Below are 26,058 nucleotides of genomic sequence, written 5' to 3'. Positions count from 1 at the left end.
GCATTTCATTCAGTAGCTGGCATTTTTGCAAACTGGCATATAAGAATATTAGGCAAAAAGTGAATGTATGATTTAAAATTTGCATTTTTTTTCTATGGTTGTCTTAACTGAAGTAATATTTTAACCTAGAAGTGTAATGCATGTACAATATCTTACATGTGTTGCTCTGGTAATGATTTATATATAGAAGGATGTCATTTAAAACACAGGAGATAATTTGCCTTGTGAATCTATCCAGCATTCCAAATCTTTGGTTTGCTCTCAGGAAAAACAAATTAAAAGATCTTCTGTTTACAAAGAATTCATTCAAAAGACTTGTTGTTCTCTGGGGTGCAGGGTAATCAATATTAAATAGGACTCTTATTTCATTTGCAGATTAAAATAAAAGGTGTCTCAATGTAGGTATATAATCCTGTTAGGTAATAGAGAAAGCACGCTTTTTGAAATGGTTCTTCTTCAGGAAGTGTTTGTCTTGTGCTTCTGAGAGCTGAGAAAAAAGCAGATTATTAGAATTTTTTAAAGATACCATTATAAAATTTCCTAAATCTAATTTTTGGTCTGTCTAGACTTTATGTACACCTCTAATAAATTAATTTGTTTTTACATGTTATGGCACAGTTCTTTGACTTTAAGGTTTGTCCTTGAAGCCTGCCTTTTTTTGTAACATAGATGGCTTGAACTTAAGGTGTAGCAATACAGATCACTATGGTGTTGCTTGTGTTCGTGAACTGCATGCGATGTTCTCCTATGTGACTACAACTATTTCAGTGAAGGCAATATCTTTTAGCCAAAGTATATGGACAGAGAGCTCTGTCAGAAACATCTATTTCACTGAAAATTGCTTTCTTCTGAGTAAGTGTCTACTTTTTCCATTTTTACATCTGTTGAAGAATTGCTATTAAATTGAGTTTGAACATGATCAGACCCCATGTTAAATTTCTTAGATTAATAACTCATTAAGGAAACACCAGGAAAACTTTGTAAATGCTTTAATTTGAGGACAAACTGATTAAACAAGGGGTTTAGCAGTTTTAGCCAACATATTACGGGAAAAATATATGTAAGATTTATCTGCTGTGCCTTCTCAAGTAACATCATCCCAGTAAAATCTGGAGGAAAAGGTAATATGTCTTCTTCTCTTATATCCTTTCTTCTGTTTCATATCATCAATGGTAGGTTAGAACTGAGACCACTAGAACGTACTAAAATAGAACTACTCTAATTTATACTATTAATATATGATGAGTTTCTATTAATACTATTAATTAATTACTATTAATATATTTCTGAGTGACAATGATCAATTAGGACAAAATGTCCATTCTTACCAGAAATGAAGATCAATTAGTATGTTTTGCAACATGTATGAACGAAGACAAAAATACATTGTCATCCCAAAGTCATCAAATCGCAGTGTGGTTTGGGTTGAAAACCCAAAGACCATCTAGTTCAACCCCCGTGCAGGGACACATCTCATTTGACCAGGTTGCTCAGAGCCCCATCCAATATGGCCTTGAACACTTCCAGGGATGGGGCATCCACAGCTTTTCTGCACAACCTGTTCCCGTGCCTCACTACCCCCACAGTCAAAAATTTCATCAAGCTCAGTCTCAAGCTAACTTCTGTCAGTTTGAAGCTATTTCTCCTTGTCCTATCACTCCATCTTCTTGTCTGAAGTGCCTCTTCAGCTCTTTTGTAGCCCCTTCGGTTACTGGAAAGGGCTCTAAGCTCTCTCTAGATGCTTCTCCATGATGAGCAACCTCAACTCTCACAGTCTGTCTTCTCCACCCTCTGAGCATCTTTGTGGCCTCCTTTGGACCCAGTCCAGTAGGTCCATGTCCTTATATTGAGAATCTCAGAGCTGGAACCAGTTCTTCAGCTGGGGTCACAACAGAGGAGAATAGAGTACAGGATGAGAATCACCTCCTTTGACCTGCTGGCCATACTTCCCTCGATGCAGCCCAGGGAGCCATCTGTGTCCTGGGCTGCAGGAACATATGAGAAGGTGATGTTTAACTGCTTATCCAGAAAACCCCTCAAGACCTTCCCCTTAGGGCGGCTCTCATTCCATTCTCTGCCAAGCCTGAAATTGTGCTTGCCTTAGCCCTGAGCAAGGTGCAGAATGTTGCACTTTGCTTTGTTGAACTCTGTGAGATTTGCATGGGCCTCTGTTACAATTGAGAAGCTACTTCTGATTAGTTGCAACTGGGGATGAAAGAGTGTATTTACTGCCTAAAGCAAGTGAATTAAAGTATTTTTTCTTTGCATTTAGGTAACTATATTTCCTTAATTTTGCTTTAGGAGCTTTTGCATGTACTTTTAAACTGAAAAATAGAACTTACGAACACTTTAAACAAGAACGAATTGTTAAATGAGTGGCTTTCAGGTCTGAACTGCTGACTGTTTTTAAAATTTATTTTAGAAGCTTTTCCAAAAGTATTTGTGTTCCAGTTCCACAAACTAAAGTTCCAAAACCTATGATCTTAAAAACTGATGGTTTTATGCCCAACTCAAAATACTTCGTTTCTGTGGTTCCTGATTTGCATTTTCCTAATATCAAAATAATTTTTTCTATTTCAAAAGTGAAAAAAAATGCTTTTCCACTGGAATGAAGTGCCTCTTGAGAAGACAATAAAACTGGAAATAGCAAATCATGGTATAAGTATTGCAAGGACAAACATAAGCATAGAGTTGTATGATATTTCTTAATTGGAGGAATTTATAGTTGGTTCAATCTTTCAATCAGAATCTGTGAGCCACAACTCTAAGGAATTTCAGAATACATGGTAGAATTACTGCATTTTGAGTTCTTTGAAGAATCTTTCAAGACTGAGGAAAACATTTGTGTTTTGTAAGCCATGAGGTTCTAGATATCAGTTTAGCAGCTGTAAATAGTGCTTGAAGGAAAGCTTCTAAAAATTGGAAGTAAAAAACAGCCAGAATAGATAGGCCTGTTTGCTAGACATCTAATTATAAAAATGATGCAAATGTTTGCTGAGACTTATATTTGAATAATTGTGTGTGAGTGATAACAGCTGATTAAGAACAAAAACAGCAGAGTAGCATTTTGTCATGGGGGTTTCATTCTGACATTTCCAAAAGCGTGGGAAGTTTCCATCAAGTTCTGGTTGCCACTCTTTTTGTGTATCAAGTCCATGTCAGCTTTGGGACTGTGGTGACGTTGGCTATCCCAGACAATAACAGGATCATTAGGAGACCTGTTGACTTTCATGTGTTGCAGCCACAGTTTCCAAGGGGAATTACAGGGACAGAGAATGGAGGCGGTTAGGATTATGCTCACACAGCCTCTCTGCAAAATCCTTCCGCATACTGTTGTCCTGCATACTGTATAAATGTTTTCACCCTGTTACAGAAAATCCAAGTCACAGTGGGTGCCCCAGCCTGCATCATACTACACCTGAGCTGCATCTGGCAAGTACACTTAAATAGAATGTCAAATTATTCAGTTTAGAAAACCACAAAAATATGTGGAATGCTGCAAAAGTATGAGCTGTTATTACAAATATTGTAGTGTCACAATAGCATTGCTGTACAGAAGCAGTATCCAGTTGTTGGGGCAAATTCCATAAACCAGACTTAACATGGCAGTTAAAACACTCAGGGTGTAGGGCAGTGTAAATTTTTCAGCTGTAGAAATTTTTATTAGCTGCAACTAGAATTAGAAGAGCCTAAAATCTAAAATTTAGTCGATAAAAAGTTAAGGAAAGCGTTACTTCATATTGCAATAATTATCAATAGCAGTCCATTTAGAAAACTTTCTTAGTTACAATAAGGAAAAAGTAAGAAGGAATTATCATGATCTCATTGAAGGCATTTCTGTAGCTCAGTGTCTATAATGCTGATGAATTCAAACCATTTTTTCAATTTCTATTTGCCTACGGTAGAAGGAGAATGAGAAATCTCCTTCTCTCAGAACCTGTAGAGGCCGACTGAGGACACAGGCTGACCCAGCCTACTTTCCCCTTGCCAAACACTGTTCAGGAAACACACAGCTGGACCTCAAGGTTTAAAAAGGTCTACTTCCTAACATTTTTGACTTGCAGCTATTACATATAATACTAAATGTGTGATTTTATAAGTTTAGAACTCTAGTATAATCAGAAAATCATATGGGGATATTTAAAAATATTACTTTATGTATTTTGCATTGTGATAATGTAAAAATATTTCAATCCAGTTCAAACTCTATTCTGACACACAGTGTAGGAACTACGTAGAATAGACCTTTCAGGTTGTACTTTTTGTTGTTCTAATATAGGAAAAGCATTGCAAATGTATGTGACCGTCTCTTGATTTTTTCATTGTTTTGTGCATAGAGCTAGCAGTTGTATCTACTGAAGTTCTCAATCTTTATTTTACGTTGTTTATCCAAGCTCTGCAAGCGTCCTAGAAACTGGGGGAGAGGAATTCTGTTTACATGAATTTACAGCAGTAATTTGCAACACTGACTTTGATTGACTTTGCTGTATTTCTATATCTGTGCTCTGTTAAGTGGTGGAGAGAAGTATTTTTCTTTTCTATATTTTTCACTAATTTCTTGATTGATTTTTTTTTTTGAGCTTTGAAACCAAAGTTATTTTTTGGATTGAAGTGCCTCCGCAGGTCATATAAGTGCATTATTGATTTGCTTGTTTAAAAAATTAATAAGTTTGTGGTAGACTTTTCTATTTCTGTCTGTTCTGTTCCAGGACTCAGAGGAGCAGTGTGTCTTAGGGGTGTCTGTAATAAGGAGGAGATTTAATAAAAGCAGAGTCTATTTGCACAAGCACATGCCAGGGAGAGAGGTGGTACTTTACAGGGCATGTGGCCTGATCAATGAAGAAATGAGATTGGGCTGGGACAGGACAATCTGTGTGGTTTCTCCTGCTTGATATGGACCAAAGTTTCAGAGGACATTTAGTTACCCAAAAATAAACAAAAATACAAGGGGATTTTAAAAAATACCAACAAAGTGCATCTCTTCTTTGGACAAAAATAACAATAGCTCATTAACAATGTGGTATTGATTATCCTGGGATTAATGCCCAGATTCTGACTAAGTCTTATTGATTTCCTGTCCTTTAATGTTACCCAGAAATACCTGAATGCATGCAGAATATTAGGTCATGTTTATTAGATCATCTTTCAGCTCTGGTGTTTGGCTAGCTGTATTAATCACATCTAGCAGAGGGTGCAGTTCTGTCAGAAGTTTCTTTTCTCTTGATGCCCCTAGCCCACTCACTACATCACATTTACACAGAATAGGTGGAAAACAAATAAAAGCTGTGTTTTTCACATAACAAAAGTGCTGAGTTTGCTTGCTTTTTTTAAGCATTAAAGCAGTGTGTGGATATGAAAATAGGTGGGTTTTTCTTTCACAGGTAGTTTTGAGCATCCTTTGGTGTGAAAGACTCCACCACCCTCTCTCTTTGGGGGTTTTAGGATGCGTCAGGTGGATGTCACTATGCCTCTATCCGGCACAAAACTGTGAATTATGTAAACAATAGTCTCACATTAATGATGGTTTGGACTGAGATTTTGATCTTGCTTTTTTCCAAATTGTGGCATTTTATATGAAATTTGTAACTTCCCACCTATTTATAGACAAATAAAAAGCTGTGCTGTTTCTTCTCTTGTTTTTCATGTTTGTGGCACAAGAGGGAATCTAGGCTGCAATACTCACTACGTGCTTTCTGAGGGAAACAAGTTGCCTAAGAATAAGTCTTGAGAAAGAGTCCTTCACAGGAGAAATGGAGAAAGACACATGCTCATTTCTTTGTTTTATTCTCACAGTTACCCTTCTGAATTTGTATCTCACTGTGGGCTGAATTTTACAGGTTTTTTAGGTACCCAGAAATGTACCTAGAAATGTGCCTATCTCATGCTGTGAAAATAAATTCATAAGGAAAGAACTTTAAAATGTGAAATCAGTCTTACTTTCCCATTTTTTCAACTTTTTGTCATATTTGATTTGAAATCTGAACATTCTTTTTCTGTTTTTCTTCCCACAAGAACCATTATATGAAAAGAGAGGTCATGTCAGTAAATTATCTGTAATTTCTGAGAATAAGTGTAGTTTTGACTGGAAGAAAAGTGTGTTGGATTCCCTTCAGTCTTGCTTAGAAACAAGAAAAGTGCCAGCTGTAAGTTACTCTTGCTGGAGAAAGCCACATAGGCTATGCTTTTCATGTCCAGGAAATCTCAATAGCTTTAGCTTTGGTGAGCTATGCTCTGACTCTTTCAGCACCTCTCCCTTTTGCTGTTCTATGTATCTGTATGTTACCAGTAAAGACAGAAACGAGCACTACTGTGGTCCACATTCACTACCTTGAGGAAGAAACAGCCACAACCAATCAATACCTCTTTTTATCAGATGGCTGCTTTTCTTCCAGCATGGTGAGACATAGTCTCTGGAACTTCACTGTCAGTCAAGATGCCGCTAGGGTCTGCCTAAAGCTTTGATTGTCATTGAGCGCAAGATGTGGCTCTGACCTGGGAGGGCTTCCTCCCGCATCACATGAACACTTGCTTTCCAGCCTCCTGCCTGACTCTTGTAAACTCCTGTCTGTCATTTTACACCCAGCTCTTCTTGGTCATCTAGATCTTACCTTGCTGTCTTGTATGGAAATTACCCCCACTGATGAAACTCCTGACTGGTCAGGAAAAAAAAAAAAACAAACCTTGCTTGATGATGGGGCAGATGCTCTAGTGCAGCAAATTATTATAAGAGCTGCTGAAAATACTGAATTTAGATCAAGTACTCTCTCTAAATTTTTCACTGTCTCAGTGATAAAGAAGAAGCGAGCTATGCAGTGTGCTTAAGATTTGCTTCAAAAAAGTTGTAAATGCAAGCTCATGATAGACTTCTGGAAATCATCACCCATTCAGCTCTTAAAACACCTCCAAGAACTCTATATTCTTTGCAGAAATCTCAACCACTGGTTATATCCCAGTATTAAATCCTTTCCTGAACAGGTATGGTCTTCTTTCTGTATCTCTCATCATCTTGTAGTCAGGGCAGAGCCAGTTATTTATTATCCAGTCTTTGTTTTGCTCTAAGCCCTCTAAGAAACTGGAGCAATAAAAAAATTTACCACTTCTTCACAAATCAAGTTAATGACAGTGATGACTGTATGCCCTCAATGAGAGATGTATTTCTGCTGAGAAAAAGTTTGTATAATGCTCCCAAGTGATAAATGAAATCTCTTCTGGCAACTGATTTTCCCAATTCTGCCCTAATTTTTGTAAAGATCTGCTTTCTTATGTCCCACTGCTGCTTCATGTTGCAGGTTAAGTTCAAGATTATTCCACTCACAGTTCCTTGTTTGCCTTTGTAGAAACAGCAAGTTCATGAGAAGTTTCTCTGCAGTCAAATCCTTCACTTCAGGAAGAGAAAACTTTAATAAACATAGTGAAATATTTTGGGAATAGCCACACTACTTGAAGGGAAACACCATTAGAAAACACAAATGCATGCCAAAAGTACTTGAAATACTGCAAAAAGTATGTTAATCATATTTGCTCCAAGCCCAGTGGCCACAGTTCTCATGTCTATTCTCTCTGGAGCTTGGGTGAGTGTGATAATAATCCTGTGTAATCTCTATCATTGTCTCTGGGTAGTAGAGTAAAACCCCTGTCCTGGGCACCCGCATGGCTGTAGCCATCGAGCTGAGTTTACCATCTAAAAGACTCAAAATGAAAAAACTTCACTGAAGCCCTCTTACAGAGATAGTAGAGGTCTGCAAGGGATGAAGCCAGGCATGCAAGACCTGCATGTGTGCAGGTTGCTGAGCCCACAAATGTTGCTGAGCCCACAAAGCCTTTGTTGCTCAAATTACATTGCATAATGAAGTTATAGTTACAGCAGACTATACATGCAGACTTGCTTTTTTGATTCCTAGAAAAAATAATTTTCAATTTTAAATATAGTTTAGCTATAGTTCTGATTATAGATAAGGTAGCCTTTAATGAATAAAGTTTCACAATAGAGGGGAGAGCCTTTACCAACATTGCTTCTTGGATGCACTCAAGACACGATTGTCTTCCTTAGGAGTGCAAAGGGGATTCCCCAGTTCTGGTACCTTGTACCCATTGTAGCTCAGAGCAAACTGGAAATTATCTTAAGTTACGCAAGTTTATATACTTCTGCTCTCAAACCCCCAGTGGAGTGCATTGATGAAAACTGTAGTTGCCTGGTTTGTGTGTGTGAATCTGATTTTGACCCCCAGAATCAGTGGCTGAGGGTTCACAAGTCCACAAGTCTCTACACAATTCTGAACAGAGGTTTTGTTCTTTCCAAAATCTTGAGCTTACATGCTGGTAAGCAATTCGTGTTTCTGAGAATACCATATCATTTCAGAGGCAGAGATAGAGGAGTTTATTGAATTATTTTTCCTTGATACATAATGGTGGTTTTATATTATGTTATTCTAAGGCAAGATTATATTCTTAATGGGGCTTTATGTTTATAAACATGGAGTTTGTTCAAGTTCATTCAATCATATGCTACTAATAGAAGAGACTTTCTAATATTTATTTTTATTCTATCAACAGAGGAAGAAGTGAAGCAGAAAGAAACCCCTTTCTTAAAAATTTTCCTTGGGCAGTATTTTTCCTTGGGCAGCATTTGTTCTGCTTGTTTCTGCAAAAGCAGCATATGACATTACCCGCATAATTGTCACAATTTTATTACTCTCCAAATAATTCTTTGCAATATAGTTTACATATGTACTGTCAAATAGCTTCAGAATTTCTTCAGTGGTTGTTTTAGATTCATAGTTACATGAAAAAGAACATTAAAGGCAGGGGAAATTTTTGGAAATTTTTGTATTAACTAAATCTGTTCTTTTGTTTCCATAAAGTTTCAGACCCAGAGCTTACGTCTCTCAGACCTGCACAGGAAGTCTCAGTTATGGAGAGGGATAGTTAGTGTTACCTTAATAGAAGGCCGTGAACTTAAGGCGATGGATGCAAATGGGCTCAGCGATCCTTACGTCAAGTTTCGTTTGGGGCATCAGAAGTACAAGAGCAAGGTAATTTTAGGTGAAACCAAAATTTTTTTTTAAATGCTTTGTTCCTGTTTGGTGTTTTTAGCTTGTATGACTTTCGATGGTGATGAAAATTTATTGTTGTAATAATTACCTGTCAGAGCACCTGGAGCTTTGTTTAAATGTTTCTTTTTGTTTCTTTGTAAACAAAAGTAGTTCTAGATGGGAAAATATGTAGCACTGAGATATGTGGGTTTGCAGGGGGGCGCACCTAATGTTCCATACAGGAGCTGTGTTGGCTTTTATTTACTGTTAGGAGTCATTCATGGCAGGGAGGAGATGCAGAGTGATTCTGACAAGGTCTTCCTGGCTTGCTGCTGGGTGCCTCTTGGACTCTTTGCATTGTTCTAGTCTCAAACCATGTCATGTTCATAAACTCACTTTCCTCTTCATGTCCTTAACAACAAGATTCATTAAAGTTTTCTTCATGTATGAGCTTCACACGTAGAGGGGAGATAATTATTGTGAAGACTTGTTTGGCTTTGTTGCTACTTTTTTTTCTCTTGGTCCCTGCCATTTTGAAAATTGCTGTTTAGGGAAGATGCTGTGACTGTTGATGATGCACATGACCTTCCTCTCTGCATGGGCCATGACAATCACTGCCAGATTAAGGGTGAATTGAGGAAGAGGGCAGAAACATTTTCTTGTCATATTTGTAGGCCTCTGGGCCTGCATTAGGGCCTCTAAATCTGAAATTAGAAGAAATAAAATTTCATGCTTTTGTGAATTAAAAAATTTTCATAATCGTTTCTGAATTTTCGTTTTTTTCTAGCCGGTAGAGCTGGTGGTTGTAGGGAGTAGTGTTTGCTAAATAGGGAAGATATTTGGGGTCTTCTGTTCTTGCTCAGGACAGTGAATGCTGCTTTTGCATTATGGCAGAAAATTCAGAAATTTTGACTGAAATTATTAAGAAAGGTGCTTTTATCAGCGTTTCAAAGGAAAGGAGGTAAAATACGGTTTTGGAAGTGAACTGATTTTACTCCATAGAAAGTAAGCCGTAGTGTGGTGTTTCTCCCAATATTATTGCAGCTGGGAAAAAAGGACATGATACAATTGTTTATTTAAGTACTTACTGTCACCATCTATGTGTCATTGCAGGTGCTTAGTTTACCTTTGGGCTCAGAAACCTTATAGCAAACTGTCACTTCACAGAGGACATAATTTTTCTACAGAGAAATGGCTCCATTCCCAGGACAAATCCTTTGTTCTGGGTGCTTTTGAAGGTGACAAGTTGCAGGATTTTGGAGGTTGCTGCTACGTCAGAGAGGCTTGAGAGAACGGGCTAGTAGATTTTCCTAATTACCATTTTTTAGTTCTCACTGCTTGAGATATTGATGCAGATAAAAGAAGCTTCTTGAACAGACTTTAATGATCAAATTTACAATTTAAGAACATGTATGCCTATGCAATGTAATACAACTTTTGTTTTATTCTCCTTTTAGATTGTTCCAAAAACTTTGAATCCTCAGTGGAGGGAGCAGTTTGACTTTCATCTCTATGAAGAACGAGGTGGAATTATTGATATTACCGTGTGGGACAAAGATGTTGGCAAAAAGGATGATTTCATTGGCAGGTTTGTGCAATTTTAGCCCTCTTGGTCCATAGGGAGGAGAGAAGTCCATGAGAGAGGATGATTAAAATGAGTCTTGCCATTGAAACTGTTTCTTATGACCATTTGTTCTTGGTTTATTGTTTGGGTTTTTTTTTTAAGTTTGAGGAGGATTTTCTGCAGTGTTACAGTGCAATTTGCTGCATTGCTGTAATTCTTTACATTGATGATGTAATATAATTTTTATTGACCAGTAGGTGGCAGCTTTTACCAATTGATAGACTGAGGTTTTCAACTATAAAAATCCCCTGTTAAGAGCAATTACCAAGGTGCAGGAGGCTCCATATAGCAACATCCAGTTTGGAGAACAAATAACTCTTGACTTGATGCATAAGACCAAGTTTATGTACCAATCTTTTTTTTGCTAAATGAAAATAGAGTTGAAGGACTACACACATATTTTGAGACAAAGAATTATTCACCTATTTCATATTCAGGAAAAGTATTCTGTCTGGGAGTTCAAGAAATAGCTTATATTTGTATGGCTATGCTCCATTTTACAGAATGTTAGCTGAGAGGGGAAAAAATGTCTTGTGCTTATAGCTACTACAAATTAGGTGCTGTTTGGAAAGCTCAGATATTTGTTTACTTCATATTTTCCTTGATAGCCACACACTCATAATAATAGAGTTAATAATTAATAATTATTAATCCTGTATATTTTCATTGTTTTTATTGGCAGTGCTTTCACTACCACTTTCACTTATTATGGTACGATAACTATCAGTGTTTTTCTGAAGTAATGTACTAATTTAGTCCTATGTCAACATTTTATATACCTTGGGAAATTATTCCAGTTTTCTCTTTCATGCTAACATTCTTAGGAAAATCTGGTGAGATTCTAAGTTTTCATGAGTGATTTTTCAGAGTATCATCATCCAAGCACCACTTGCTGAAGTCTTGCTGCTCTTGATTTTTTTGACCCCTCTGTCAGTGTACATATAATCCCTCTTCAGTTTGTCCTTGCAGACACTCTCTCATTTCACCTTCTGTTGGTACTGTATCTCTGGTAATGTAACCTGCAAAAAAATTCTTCTCCAAGGAGATTTCAATGAAAAACTGTCATTTGTCAAGCTCAATCTGAATATGAAAATAGGTCTTAATATTCCCCCTCCCTGGTATTCTTTTCCAGTCACTGCAGATAAAAATCACCAACACCTGACAGCTCCACTTAATGCTGACCCCTCTTCCCCAGTTTCTCCTTTCAAGGCTGTTCCTAAAAGCTGGAAATATTTTGGTGCACACACTGCAGACTTGCTCTGTGAATGTGTTATGGTAAGTGTATATTAGCTTTCAAAAGCACGACTGAATCGTGTGCCATGACTAAGGCTCTGTGGCTTTCAAGATACACATAATAAGTTGAATATCTTGATTCACGTTCCAGAAGACATGATAATGAGGCTGTAGGAGGGAAACAAAAGACTTCCTGGTAGCATTCTACTATTGCTCAAGAATGAAGGATAATCCATTTCATCTTGCAGAGATCTTCCTGCTTGCTTGAATAATGTGCAAGCAGCAGCTGTAATGTTATATAAGAATATTTCTATTAAATGCAAATGAAAACAACTCTTTCTTGTAGATGTCCTGCCTGGACAAAATATGCCTAGGGAGAAGGCACACTAAATTGAAGAACTGACCAAACTGAGAAAAAGTTTCCCAGGTGGAAGGTAGAAGGGAAAAATTCTGGGATCTTCCTGGCAAACAGCACAGAAAACCTCTGGTTTTTTCTGTGCTAAGCTCCATTACATGCGAATTCTATTCCAAACCAGAATGCTGTAAAGTCTCCCAGAATGATACCATGTCTCAGCTGCACTTTTGTGAAATAAAAGTGGGAAATCAAGAACATAGGCTTCTGTGGCCCTTGTATATTATTGTCCTTGTTGGGCTGCAGCACAATAAGGGCAGGTGAAAGCTGTGAATCTGACATGGTAGCAATGATGCAAGGAGTTGGGCTTGCAATCCATTTCTGAGGGCAGAAAAATACAGCAAAGACGTCCGAGAAGGTTGAGGATGCGGAAGTGAGATTTTGGTTTTGAGGTGGTGAAGATGGAAGTGGAAGGGATGGCTTGTAAGATCTGCCTGTGAGAGGGAGGAAGGTGTTAAGAGGGTGAGTGACAGCATGACATCCTAGTTCAGAAGAGTGAAAGGAGACGTCTGTCACAGAAGTAGCATGCAACTCTGTCTTCATCTTGATGCCCCAGCATGTTCAATATGGCAGTGTCTGAAATGAAATGCTGACTGGTTGATTTCTGTTCTTAACTTGGAGCATTTTGTTTATAAAATACATTTGAATTTCAATTGTGTGCATTCTCCATGAGAGTTTAAAGGTTGTAGCACCTTGTGAACTTCCGTCTCAGAATATTCTAAAAAGCCTCAAACCTTACAACCAATTCAGTGTTTATTTCAGTATTTCAGTATTTCAAAAGCCTGGGAAAAGACCTCATGTAGAGCTTTGAGGAAAATATATTTCAAATCATGTGCAGATTCATGTGAGAAAACACTATACTTGACTAGAACTGAGATGCATTTTACAGGAGATAAATTCTCCCATCCTTCTGAATACAGTTTTTTAAAAAACAATCAACATTCCAGGACCAAAAAATGAGGTCTAGAGTTCTTTTTATGGAAGGCACCAGGAACTAAAGCCACATGGGCCATCTTCTTGCATTTAAAGAAAGGTATAGACTTGCATAAGTGGCATTAGTTATTGCTTCATCTGATAAGTAGAAATATGTATGTGTAAGTATTTTTCAGTGTGAATATATTTAATATTCACGTTTTTGCTATGAGCAAATAATTTATGTACTATGTTGAGTCAGTATGCTCCTGTGATTAAAAACGTACTGCACTAAGTTTATGTAGGTAATACTAAGAATAAAATGAAGGTGATTTTAATCATCATGTAATTATTTAGCTTTCTTATCATTTATGTTTTTGAAGGCAATTCTGACTGTCACCTTTACGATAATCAGTTAATAAATCCTCATGACTGTTACACCTTTATGCATGGCACTAATCTGAACAAATGGGCTGCTGACAGGTGCAATAAATTGCCAAGAATGAGCGCTGTCAGAGAACAAGTTGTTTCTGTGAACATAGAGAATAAGTAAATCCCATGTCATGCAGTTTTATCCAGCTGAAGTTATTTGCAATCCAGTGCAGCAGGATTTATAGCATTATTAATTGTTAGGGAAAAGTGCACATTTATCTTTAAAATGACATTGACTTTTGCATTTATTTTGTGCCAGGAAATTACTGCTGACTTCATCTATATCTATTTTCATAAGTATTTATAGATACTATTGTCTTTTTTCCCATTTGATGCAAATTAAGAAGAGAAGACCTTGTATGTAGCAAATTCATTAAGGCTGTGTATTAATTTTGTCTATAGGAAAGTGGGATTTCCCATAATCCCATAAATATTGATGCAAATAGATAGATTTTGTGAGCATTCATGTTATGAAACACAAAAGTTAAAATACTAAAAATTACTTATTTAAGTTTATAATACCTAATCTGCTATGCCTTGTCTGTTTACTCTTTTTTTGTGGTAAAACAACCATAGAGTGGTTTTCAGGTGTACATAAGCTGTGATTCTCTGATTGGTCTGAAAGCATGGGAATATGATATCGAATTTCTAAATTAAAGTGAGATTTTATTTTAAAAATACAAAATGATAAATTATTTATGGTTTGGGATTTTTCTTCCCTCACTGATGTTTTTGTAATTTTGCTATGGGGGACTGAGCATTATCATAGAGAACTGAATTGTATATGAATAGTCCAACATGCATGTAAAGCTGGGTGAAGGACTCTAAATATGCTACTGTGTTTCTTCCCAGATCTTTTTCTAGAGGTGTTGTGGAGGCTGTGATTTATATTGAAATATTGGCAATTTTCTGTTGCCCAGGAAGAAGGTTTTGAATAGTGTTTGTGAAATCCATGTTAATGTTAAAGTTGCAGAGTCTTGAAGTTTTCTCAATTTTTCAAAACTCTGTAAACAAGATGGCTTCTTCTGGAAATAGAAATAGTACTTTATTATGCTGGTCTTTCAAATGTGGTTTTTGCATTGCAGTTTGAAAATTTGTTCATGTGGAACTTTGAATAGATGTATTATATAAAAAATGTAAACATAATGGTCAATGTGCTGTTGTAATTTTGACTTGAACTCTGTGCACATGAGTCACAGCAATTCTGTGCAAACAGCGAAGAGCACACAACCGGTAGTCTGTGTGTATAATTGTTTGTTGATTATACGTGACGACTAAAGAACAATTAATTACAGATGCATTTCTTGATGTAAAATTAAGGTTATGTCTGAAGCATTAAAATCTAAAAATGCTACTGCCAGGTCTGCCTTTGAAAAATCCTGTGATGTGCCAAGCCGTCTGATTGTTGCCAAATTGTGCCAATTTCTGATTGTTGTCAAAAGGAGACACATGTAATACTGTGTCTCAAAATTTTGCCTTTAGGTATTCCATAGCTTATTTATTCCTATCTCAGCACGTCTTCACTCTACTAATGTGGAGTTAGTAGTGTTCTTTCTGTTCTGCTAGAAAGCCAAAAGAGTTTCAGTTTTTTACACAAATCTTCAGTAACTTTCTCTTACCAGATACTTTATTATTTACGACTCTTACTGACAGTTGTTATTGTCATGTTCTGACACAAAATTGATAGCATTCTCCAACGTATGCTGAGATACAGAATGCTCCATGCAATCTGGGCTGTTTATGAATCCTTCTTCTGACCCTCTGTCTTCTCACATATGGAAGTCTACCTCTTGAAGAGTGGCAAAATAAGAGGAACGGAGAAGGAAATATGGAATGGCCAGTTTAGACATGAGGAGCATGACAGTGTGTAGAAAACAGTGAAGAGTGCAAATAGGGTTTTGTGACGATATATGAAAGGCACAGATTGCAGTTGTGTGAAAGCTCTTGCAAAATTTCTTGGGCCAACTAGTGAGGAAAGAACTATGTAGGGAGACATAATATTTATCAAAACAATAGACTGATTTAGCAGATGAAAGTGTTAATTTTGCTGCAGAGAAATTGCACCAGTAACAGAACTAACAGTCTGTAGTATGTGGTTGTGCCATGGGGACAATCTAGGAAATATCACATCAGAAACCAATTGTAAGTAATTTCTGCCTGTGCAATATCAAAAGTAAATCTGTAATTTTATAGTGAAGAACTATGCTTAGGAAAAAATTAATCTGTCATTTCAAAATCCATCAGCAGGTTATTGTAGCATGGACTGTATTTCTTTCAGCAAGCAATAAACAGTAATTCTGTATTCAGGCATTGCTTAGTGACTGGTAAAATAGTATTTCATAGAGCTCTCATATTTCTGTTATCATGACTGACTTACCCCAAACTGCAGGGCTTTTTCCTGCCTTCCATGTGTTGCTACATGGCAACTGACAGCCCTGTTCTTCAAGTCCTGCTGAGGTCTCCTCTCCCAGCTGCCCAGGGATCCTCTCCAGCTTCCCCAGCTGAGCACCACTCTCATCCTTAGTCAATGTCCTACTTAGCTGAGATACTGTCTCCTACCCCTTTGGGAGCTTCCCTGATTTTCAATCTAACACCTCTATCAACCACTTACCATAAACATCATATGCAGTCCATAATTTAATTTCTTTCTCATTATCTTTACAGTTAAAAATGTCATGCTCCGATTCTTCTAAGAAATTCACATTACTGCAGTCAACACTCAGTGTTTCTGAGATGTGTCATTTTCTGCTAGTGCTTTGCAAAATTTCCCCTCTCCTTTTGTTTCTTGGTTTTACTGGAACATTTTAATCTGCTCATAAAGGGTATGGAGTCTCACAAATTGTAGCAGTTCATGCCTTGCTGCCTCTGATGTGTGTCCAGCTCAGTTCTAATTGTGGAATCACGCAGTTTCCTCTCCTTGGCATCCTTTGGAGCAGCATAGACCTGGATCACAGTGGAGTTAAAAATCTGTGTTCCTGAACAAGTCATGATGGTAATTAAGTTGCCTGGTTTGTAGCCAAGTGGTGCTTTTCTGTCCCTATCACTTAGGATTGTGCCAGTTCCTCTTTTATGCTTTATTTTGTCATGTGAGAAAACGATTCCACTATCTGCTGTCTCTCACTTGCCTGGCCACCTGGCTTTTAAGAGGCCTTCTATGTCATGTTGCTACCTTTGTAATTCATTCATTAGCAAGAATATTTCACCAGGGTGCCAACACAGTCTTACATTCCAGGTTCTGTTAGAACTAAAGAGGGGAGGTGATTTTTACCTGTTAGACATGCTGATAATAAAATACTACATATAGTTCTGCCTTCCACACTTTAAAAAGGATGCAGGAGAATTTCACTGGATCAGAAAAGTTACAAAAAAGTCATTTGAGGGCTGTAGGAGATATGTTCCTAGGAAATGTATAGGGAGCTGAAGGTGCTTAGCATATCAAAAGGAAGATCAAGAAGAGATATGATTATAGTGTATGAGTTCCTTCACTAGAAGAAAACATGAAACACTAAAGGGTTTTTCAACTGGTACGGAAAGGCATAAAAAGAACCAAAGGCCAGATATATTCAAATTAAAAATAAATCTGAAATATATTTCTAAAATTTTGTGTGATTAACACATTGAACACAGTTTCAGACAAGTGGTAGATTCCCCTTGAACCTTCAAATCTTCCTCCATGGGAGCTGTACCCTGTTTTTGAGCAATTAATCTGTGGTAACTTTGGCACATAAGCTTGTTGCACTTTGTGGTTTTTCTTTCTTCTGATCTCTCAAGTCCTGAAAATCCATCTACACGTGGTGCCTGGTAGTGTTCACATGCAGAACTGATAGGTGGGATTTGTGCCCCTACGACACTTTCCAAAAGGCCAGCCAGCCAGAGAAATTGTTCCAGTGCTCCTGCTCACCACTTGAAGTGCTGAAACCCATGTGCACTGAAGGGGCCATACAGCATGGAAGATACAAAAGAACTCAAACTGCACTAAAAACTGCAGATACCTGCAATGTGATTCATAGTCATGCTTGGAAATCTGTCTTTGGAGTTAACAGCAGATCTTTTTTCAATAATTCTTTAGGCTGATCTCATTACAGGTGGAAAAAGTCTTTGCCCTTACCAGTACCATGTAAATAATAATTCCTTAAGAAACAGGATTATACAAAGTTAATAATTTCTCATGTTTCCAGTGTGACAGCTGCAGGTCATATGCAGCTTATGGCCTTCTCAAAATGGCTGTAATTTTTCATGATCCTCAATATGAAAATACAGGACACAATTTCTCATTCATTCTACACCACTTTCTGGTAACATACAATTTCACCTTCATCCTCAAAGCATCTTTGTTCTCCCTGGAGACACAGTTGTAGGAAACAAATGTCTTTTTAGAGAACATCTGAACTGGTGCAAAAGTCAGCATTGCTAAAGCTTTAAAGCTTGGAATACTTGAATATAATTTCAGTAAAATATAAAAGGACATTGTCAGATTGAGCTTTCCAAAGATATTTACATTTGGAAAACATACTTTCCAAACAGATGCTTATTTTTGGAAATATTTTGTTAGCTTCAGTCCTTCTAAAAAAATGTAGTACAAAAAGGAGTTCTATGGTTGTCCAGTTAGAGTCTGTCAAGATTATTCTGGATAGGGTTAGTGTTTAGGTAATACCTTAAAAAATAGACTTCCTTCACTTTTTTTGGTCCCATACAAAGATCTGATGAGTACAGAGAAGAATGAACAAAAAATAATTCAATTTTTTTTCTTTTTTTAGGATAATTTGGCACAAGATCAAACAAAATTGATTTTTTATCATTACAAAAAAATCAGCTATCAATGGGAAAAAATTGCAATTTTCCTTACTGTGTCTGTAGATTGGAAACTCTTCCCATTTTACTGAAGTGCATATGTTGTAAATAGGCTCCCCTTGTGCTGGGTGCTCCTTGAACCTGGGCAGTTTCAAGTTAGGCCCATGTAAGCTGCATCTCCTTGAAGGCCAGGGCAGAGCAGCTGGCATATGGTGAGAAATCTGCTTTCACCTGACCATGTGTGCATAAAGATGCTTTTAACCTGGGCTTCTCTAAGGTGCAAAGATGGCAGTCCTTAATGGAATAACCCTACATTTTTATCAAATTTTCTGAGGGTACCTGAGAGAATAATTTTCCTTTAAAATAGTTAAGGTTTTTTACTGGAAAAAATTTTCCACATCGCTTCCTATCTTTGTATGATTTTAGGAAATAATAAGCTGGTAGTGGCCTGTTCATGAATATTTATCAAGCAGGTGATAGATATATATTTCTCAGGTAATCTCTTCTAGATGTGATAGTATTAGAAATATTTCATTTCTTTAGGAAAGCTGCACAAGTAAAAGCAAATTGCCAGTCGCTTCTTTCAGCCAAAATAAAAAAACGGGACTACTCATATTGTTAAAATGTTGTAGCTTCAAGAATTGAAGAAATTAGATCTAGTAGCCCTGATGTAGACCTTGTAATTTTACACTCTTTTTTTTATTGATGGATATATATGGGGTAGGTTTTGTTGCTTATTTTGTCTTTTGTTGCCTATTTTTGAGTGAGGGGTGGATTATTTCTCCATTAGTGTCATACTGACTTTCTGAGTCTTTTACTGATTTTAAGGGAGTTTAGACTGGTTCTTTAAATGTTTATTGGTTGAAAACTCAATATTGTTGCTGAATCCTATTTTTGAGGGGTATCTCTTTTGAAATAAATTATTGAAGAATATTTAATACTGGAGGTATTTTAACCTGCTACAGCTTTGAATGTTTAATTACAATATTTGTTGTCTTAAGGAGGGCTTTAAATTTCCCACTGCATCCTAAATAAGAATTTGACTGTTTATGTACATGTATGAAGCTTGTTTTGACTATCAGCCTGCACTGATAGCAACAGCTTTATTTTTCCTTACTATTGCTAATTTAATTTCTCACTCCCTATTATCCAAAGAGTTCAAAGGAGAAAAAAACCATTAAGCTCAGAATGCTACATGAGTTAGAATTTTTTTTATTGTAAGATAATTGAACCTTGTTATTGTATGAGCTTTGCACTAGTTAACATGGGCTGTACCGCGGGTAGTAAATGTCTCTGAAAAAACAAAAGACAGTTTTCCTGTAGTAAATCTGATCTGCCTGTGATAGCACAATACTCATTTTATGAAGCTGCTTTTATTCTCATAGTTGGCTATTTCCTATCCTTAAATGGCCATATTTTCATGTCTTTCTTAGTTTATTTGCCCTGCAGTGATGATATTGTCTTTGTCTTCAAAATCACTTGACATCTTATGAAAAGAGTTTGCTTGATGTTTAGTTTAATGAATTAGTGGCATATAGTACATATGCTTGTGACAGTAAATAATCGCTGTTGAAAGTAGAGTGTAGAGTGGCTAACCTACACATAGGATATATACATTTGTTTTATTTCAGTAGTATTGGTGGTTTTATTTAGAGCAAAAAGTTGGCAAAACTCATTTTGGGATGCTATATGGATTCTGAATAGTGCTTTTTCACAGAAATTCCTGTCCAATACAAACTGGCATTACACTTGACACAGACAATGAATTTCAATACATGTTCAGAGTTGCAATCTAGGAAAGTTGAGACTTGTGCATTGTACAAATTAAAGTATTACAACATTTAAGCTATGCACAGACTAATTGATGCAAAGATATTATTGGGTTGCAGAGATACTTTTACTCAGCTCTTGGGTAGCAGGGATACTTTTTTTCCTTTCTGTACCTTAAATTTCTAAAGCTGTTGCAAAGCTGTTTCTACTGTCTGGCATGCATGGAATCGTTCTTCATTAGTTCAGTGTATGGTACAGCCAGAGTTACTCAGAAGGGGATCAAGCAGGGCAGATTTGATTCAGCCACTCTGCACACACTCTGCACAGTTATATGCAGTCCCTGCTCATTACAGCCAGAGAGGTTTTATTATATAGGGGGTTGTGGCATCAGATGTTACCATGGGTGCCAGCATGAGGATTTGACCCACACACAGCTTACTGCATGAGAGCTGAGCCTTTCAGGAATTGCAGAGGTTGAGTTTTTCTATGCTCAGTCTTTATGCCATCACAATTAAATCCATGTAGAATTCTAGTTTTTAGAAAGGGATTTTTACTATTGTTAGGTGAAAACTCTTTTACTATTGTTAGGTGAAAACTTACATTTTCCATGTATACGAGGTGTAATTAAAAGTAAAAGTTGCCTCTGAGCTGGATTTTTAAAAATTTCCTTTAACTGCATTTGAGTAAGGCATATTAGTTAAACCTTGTCTCTAATGTCTTTACATTCTTATTAATATTGATTTTTCATTTCAAAACTGTTTGTGTAGCTCTGAAAAAAAAAAAAAACCAAAGGACATGGGTTAAAGCTAAAGAGAAATTAAAATTTTTTTTCAGAAGCTGGGCAGGAGTTTCTGCTTACTTGCATTTTTTGTCCATTTGAATACAAGGGAGCCAATGTGCTCTTGTTTGGTGTGAGAAAAACCACATGCTGATGGAGAATGTATGTTTCTAGGTGCCAGATTGACCTGTCTACCCTGAGTAAAGAGCATACCCACAAGCTGGAGGTGCCGCTAGAGGAGGGAGAGGGATACCTGGTGTTGCTGGTCACTCTCACAGCCTCAGCTGCAGTCACTATCTCTGACCTCTCCATCAACTCCCTGGAGGACCAGAAGGAGCGAGAGGAGATTCTGAAGAGATATGTATGAAGTTTTCTTTCATCCTTTGTTAGCAAAATGTTGGCTTGTATAAAAAATAACTATAGTAAGGGGAAAAAATCTAAAAATATCTCTTCTGTTCTAATCACACCTAGCCAATAACAATCATTTAAACTAGTTATTAATATACAAATAGTAACAGACAGAACAGGTAACATCAAGAAGGTTACAAATGCTCTTCGTACAATGATGTTATTTTTTACATGGTCGTTGAACGGTTTGATAAGGTGTCACATAATGAAAGTAATTTTACAGCCTTGCAGATGATTTTTACCAAGTACAAAGTGGCTAAGGGATCATTCAGCAACTCAGCAGTTTCTACTGATTGTTTATGCCAAATAATTTGATGTGCTAATGGTTTTCAGGGTTTTTTTGGGATCATCTGTTAAAGGGCAAGAAAACTTATTTTTTGTCTTAATATTAGAGATTGAAGCACATAAAAATAATAATTTCAAACAATGTTTCCATTTTAAAATATTCTGAAGGAGATTATTTTAATTTCCCAGCATCCTTACATTACACAGAATCTTTGTAATTTTATGAAAGCAACAGAGAGGGGAGCTCTTACTCCAGCATTTGCTAATACCTAAATCACTAAAAGTAACTGTCTCACTGCACATGAAGAAAGAAAGAAAAAAAATGCTATTTCCACTTGCAATTACAAAGCTTTTATTGTACAATGCTGCCAGGTGTTTAGAAGGGCTTCTCTAGACACTCAGCCATTAAACCAACCTCTGACTATCAAAGAGGCTGCTTAATTTATTTTTGAGATTTTAAAATATTCCTATTCCATGACGGACATCCTTTCAATAACTGAATTTAATAAAGATGTACCTTATCAGGCTGTGCAGATAACATGAAGTCCTAGTACTAATGCTGTACAATATTCTTCAAACAGATTAGCAGGATGTGTGCTTCAGCAAATTTATTCTGTCTATCTCCACTGAATCAGCTGTCTGCTAATGCTTGTACAACTCATACACCAATAGTGTTATTATGATAAACACAATTTAATAGAGGTGACTTAGTGAAGCTAAATATAATATTCCAAAATGAATTGAAGGCTAAGGTATTGTCCGCCATCTCTGAAAAATAATTACAATTAAGAGAGTTACTGTACATTTTGGAATCCACCAAGACAGTCTGTGGTTGTCAAAGTAGATGTCTATAAGTAGAATAATTTTTTGATGGATATGTTTTTGAGGTGCCATAGTTCCTGCTACCAACAGGAACAGTAACATATTTCTGTGGCTTATTCTGTGTGATGATATGGCAGACAAGTGATACTGATGGTTTTGATTATTTCAGTAGCAGTATAGAAATATACTGCTATAATAGAAATGTGTTGCGACTGTACTGTTAATAATTTTTCCTAAATCCTCAATTTTTTGTCCCCAGTGTAAAGCATAATTATGTGGCATAAGATTGATCTGGTTTATTCCTGTTTCCTGTATACAAGGATATGTTTCCTTGTAAATATAAGGATACGTTTACAGTGGTGTATGCATTTGAAAACATTTAAATTATAGAAAGATGTTCATATTGCAGAGGTATGAGTTTCTTATTATGTGTTTCTGAAAATTGTGGCATTCACATACTTTTTTGATAAATTCTACTGTTTCTATTAAAAATACTAGCAGAAGAAAGAAATTACCAGGATTAACTTAATTCCAGTAGTTTATTTTCACTGATGTTAAATTTTACTTCGGTGTTCATTCCTGCACTTCAGAACTAATACAAAGACAACATGTGTAATTAGCAAGATGTAGAGTTCCCTATTGAGTGGGTGTTTTTTTGGATTTATTTCCTCTTAAAAAAATCTAGCTTCTATTTGAGAAATATATTTTGCACCCTTTCTACAGCCAAAAACAGTTAATGAGCTGACCTTGCCATCAGATCAAATAGCCTTAGAAAATGACTCTATTACTGTCACTTAACCATTTGTAGCTGAACATCAGAGCCTTACAAATTAAATAGGCATTACTGTTTGAACCATTATTTTACCACGATTGTCTGAAAAGATTAATTCCTTTCGGGGTGAGGAGGGGGGCACATTAATGGGTACAGACCAAGAGAGATTGTATGACCTTTTCAGAACTGGTATGCTGAACTCATGGTCCCCCTTGTCACAGTTTAAAAACCAGAGGAGCTAGTTTAGAGAAGTTGTTAGCATTCCATTTTTATTATGACATTTCACAGTCATCCGATTTAATGTCCCTTGACCAGATTGTCCACTGTGAGACGATGGGCTTGAAATGTTATTTAGAGCATTGATAAAAGGTGAGCAGTTCTAAGATGACAGCGAGTCATGAGGCTGGTGGTGTGACATTAATTTTCTCCATAACAGAGATGGAATAAGACGTCATGGTGACAAGCTGTCAATCAGTACTAGCCCCTCAGTGTATCTCAATGCCATGGGATGGGGTATTGCTTCTCCCATAATAGAGCTGAACTGAGATGCTCTTCCTGACAGCTGCTGCAGCCATACAGAAAATATATTATACAGCCTTTCATTAAAAAAATAAAGAAGACTCATCTCCAGAGCATTTCAATCTTCTCCCATCTATTGAGGGCTGAAAAGATTCCCAGCAAATCACAGATTCCTCTGCTATGAAAATTCTAGGCTTCAGAAACTATGTGGATTTTTGATACCTTCAACAATAATCATAAATAAGAAGACAGAATATGGTCTGCTAAATCATTACTTAAAGTTATGTATTTAAAGTAATGTGTTAAAGTAATTTGCTTCTCCAAGAGCCTCTGTCGTGGCATTGTACTCATTTTCATCAGTCTCCCCAGTCATTATGTGCAGTAAATGAATCTAAGCCAGCTACTTTCTGGAAATAAAAGTTCAAAAATTCTGTGGGATTCTAACAAAGGCGGCAAAGCAAAATACAGCACTGGCACCCTTAAGAGTGAGCTAACCAGGATGAAATTTGGGAAAAGGGGACTGTGTGGCATCATAGGAAGTGGGTGCTGTTGCTTGTCTTGCTTTGTATTCGGTTTTTGCTTGGTTTTATTTCTACATCTTGGTGTTTGTTTTGGTTGTTGGGAAACTTGGGTAGAATGTAGAAACATTTCTGTAAGTCCTGTAATTTTCATCATGCATATTTACAGCAGAATTATCGCTGTTCTGGGACTAGTTCTGATAAGAAGCTTCCAAACCCTGATCATCATTATAATAAATGAGGGATGCAAAGATGCTTTTGAATTACACCAGTGCTATCTGTAATACCATCTCTGCTACCCTCAGTTTGTAAGCACATAAGCAGGGGATTGAGCGTGTGCTGATTGAAGTTGACCACCAGTATTTTGAAGTAATATTTATGATGATTATCTTATTAAAATTGGTAGAAATTTATTCTCTGTTACCCTGTTTTAACACAATGCATGTATGTAACATATGAGCTACTACACTGAATTGGATTTTTAAGTTCAATGTTGCAAGGTCAAATCTTCACTGTAAACAGTAAGTGGTCAGCTTGCATTTGTGAAATTAGTATCAGTGTGATGTAACTGTTAGAATTGTCGTATTAATTAGAAAGACAGGGATGCATATTGTATGTCTAACATCTTAATGGGTAGATTTTCTGTGCAAAAGCGTAACTAGCTTTGCAAGCTGACATTTAGTATTTCATTTAAGCAGCATCTATGGGTTTTTCAGTGATTAAATTTATTTTTGTTTCCCATAACAGTAAATTTTGCTTCTGTAATAAATTAAGTAATTGTTGATTTGATGTTTTCCCTGATGCTTGCTTTTTGTAGAAATCTGGACATTTTCATAGGCGGTGGAAAAAGTTTCACCACATTACAATTTTAGGGAGGACCATAGGCACTAAATTCATTAGTCCGAATTTTAAAATATTTCAAAATAAAGGTATGGGCTAGTATTTATGAACAAAATTTGCATTCAATGTTTTATCATTTAAAACTCCACAAATTTTAAGTAATACCAAAAACTAGAGTTTGAGAATCATAGCATGTCACACCTAATTAGTGCAATACTCCCAGTTTGTTAGTTTTAGTTACTTGAAAAAAGAGCAGCAGTGGTACATAGTTTTTAATAAGCTTTCTAAATCTGTGTTGGATGAATAAATGCAAGTGTTAGTGTAGTGAACTCTTTTTCTTCCTCTTAATACATGTAGATATCGAAGAAATTTATGCAAAAAATATAATGATTTCTGTTAAGAGCTGTGGAATCGAAACATATTTTAATTATTTTTTTACCTTTTCTGCATGTGATTATTATGACAGTTATTAAGTAGTTGTTATTCTCTTTTGATTGCTTTTGCTGATGTTATTCACAAGCTTATTATAGGTGTATATGCAAGCTTGTATATAGGTATATGCAAGCTTGCATGTAATAGTCAACTACAAAAATCTGTATCGTCCCTAGGTCACTGCTCAAGATAATATTGGAGCCATCAGAGGGAAAATGTGAACATAGTTCTTGCAAAATAATTCAGGGAGAGGCATTGTTTCTTTTTTTTGTTTTAATTTCTTAATATACTGCTATAATTTCAAATTTTGAAGTACAGTTATTTCCATAGTATTAGGGGATTAATTCACTAGAATTTGTATTACATTTAATCAATCATATTCTAACTCTTCCTTTGTAATTTTCATTGATAAGTTAAAGTTGCAAAATATAGGAAGAAATGCAAACAACTGCACAATCTTCAGCAAATAATATTTAAA

General features: G+C 36.4%; 1 protein-coding gene across 1 annotated transcript in view; it reads left to right on the top strand.

Annotated features, from left to right (window-relative positions):
- The window catches only part of MCTP1 (multiple C2 and transmembrane domain containing 1), a 215,830-nt gene that overhangs the window by 76,439 nt on the left and 113,333 nt on the right, over positions 1 to 26,058 (top strand). The window contains exons 7-9 of the mRNA XM_058823353.1: positions 8,862 to 9,032; positions 10,490 to 10,620; positions 21,159 to 21,345. Of these exons, the coding sequence (XP_058679336.1) occupies positions 8,862 to 9,032; positions 10,490 to 10,620; positions 21,159 to 21,345 (489 nt within the window). The remainder of the gene's footprint in view (positions 1 to 8,861; positions 9,033 to 10,489; positions 10,621 to 21,158; positions 21,346 to 26,058) is intronic.

The sequence above is a fragment of the Ammospiza caudacuta genome, chromosome Z, assembly GCF_027887145.1.
Source record: "Ammospiza caudacuta isolate bAmmCau1 chromosome Z, bAmmCau1.pri, whole genome shotgun sequence".
NCBI lineage: Eukaryota > Metazoa > Chordata > Aves > Passeriformes > Passerellidae > Ammospiza > Ammospiza caudacuta.
The sequence above is the reverse complement of the archived record's forward strand: the minus strand, read 5'-3'. Positions and strand labels throughout refer to the sequence as shown.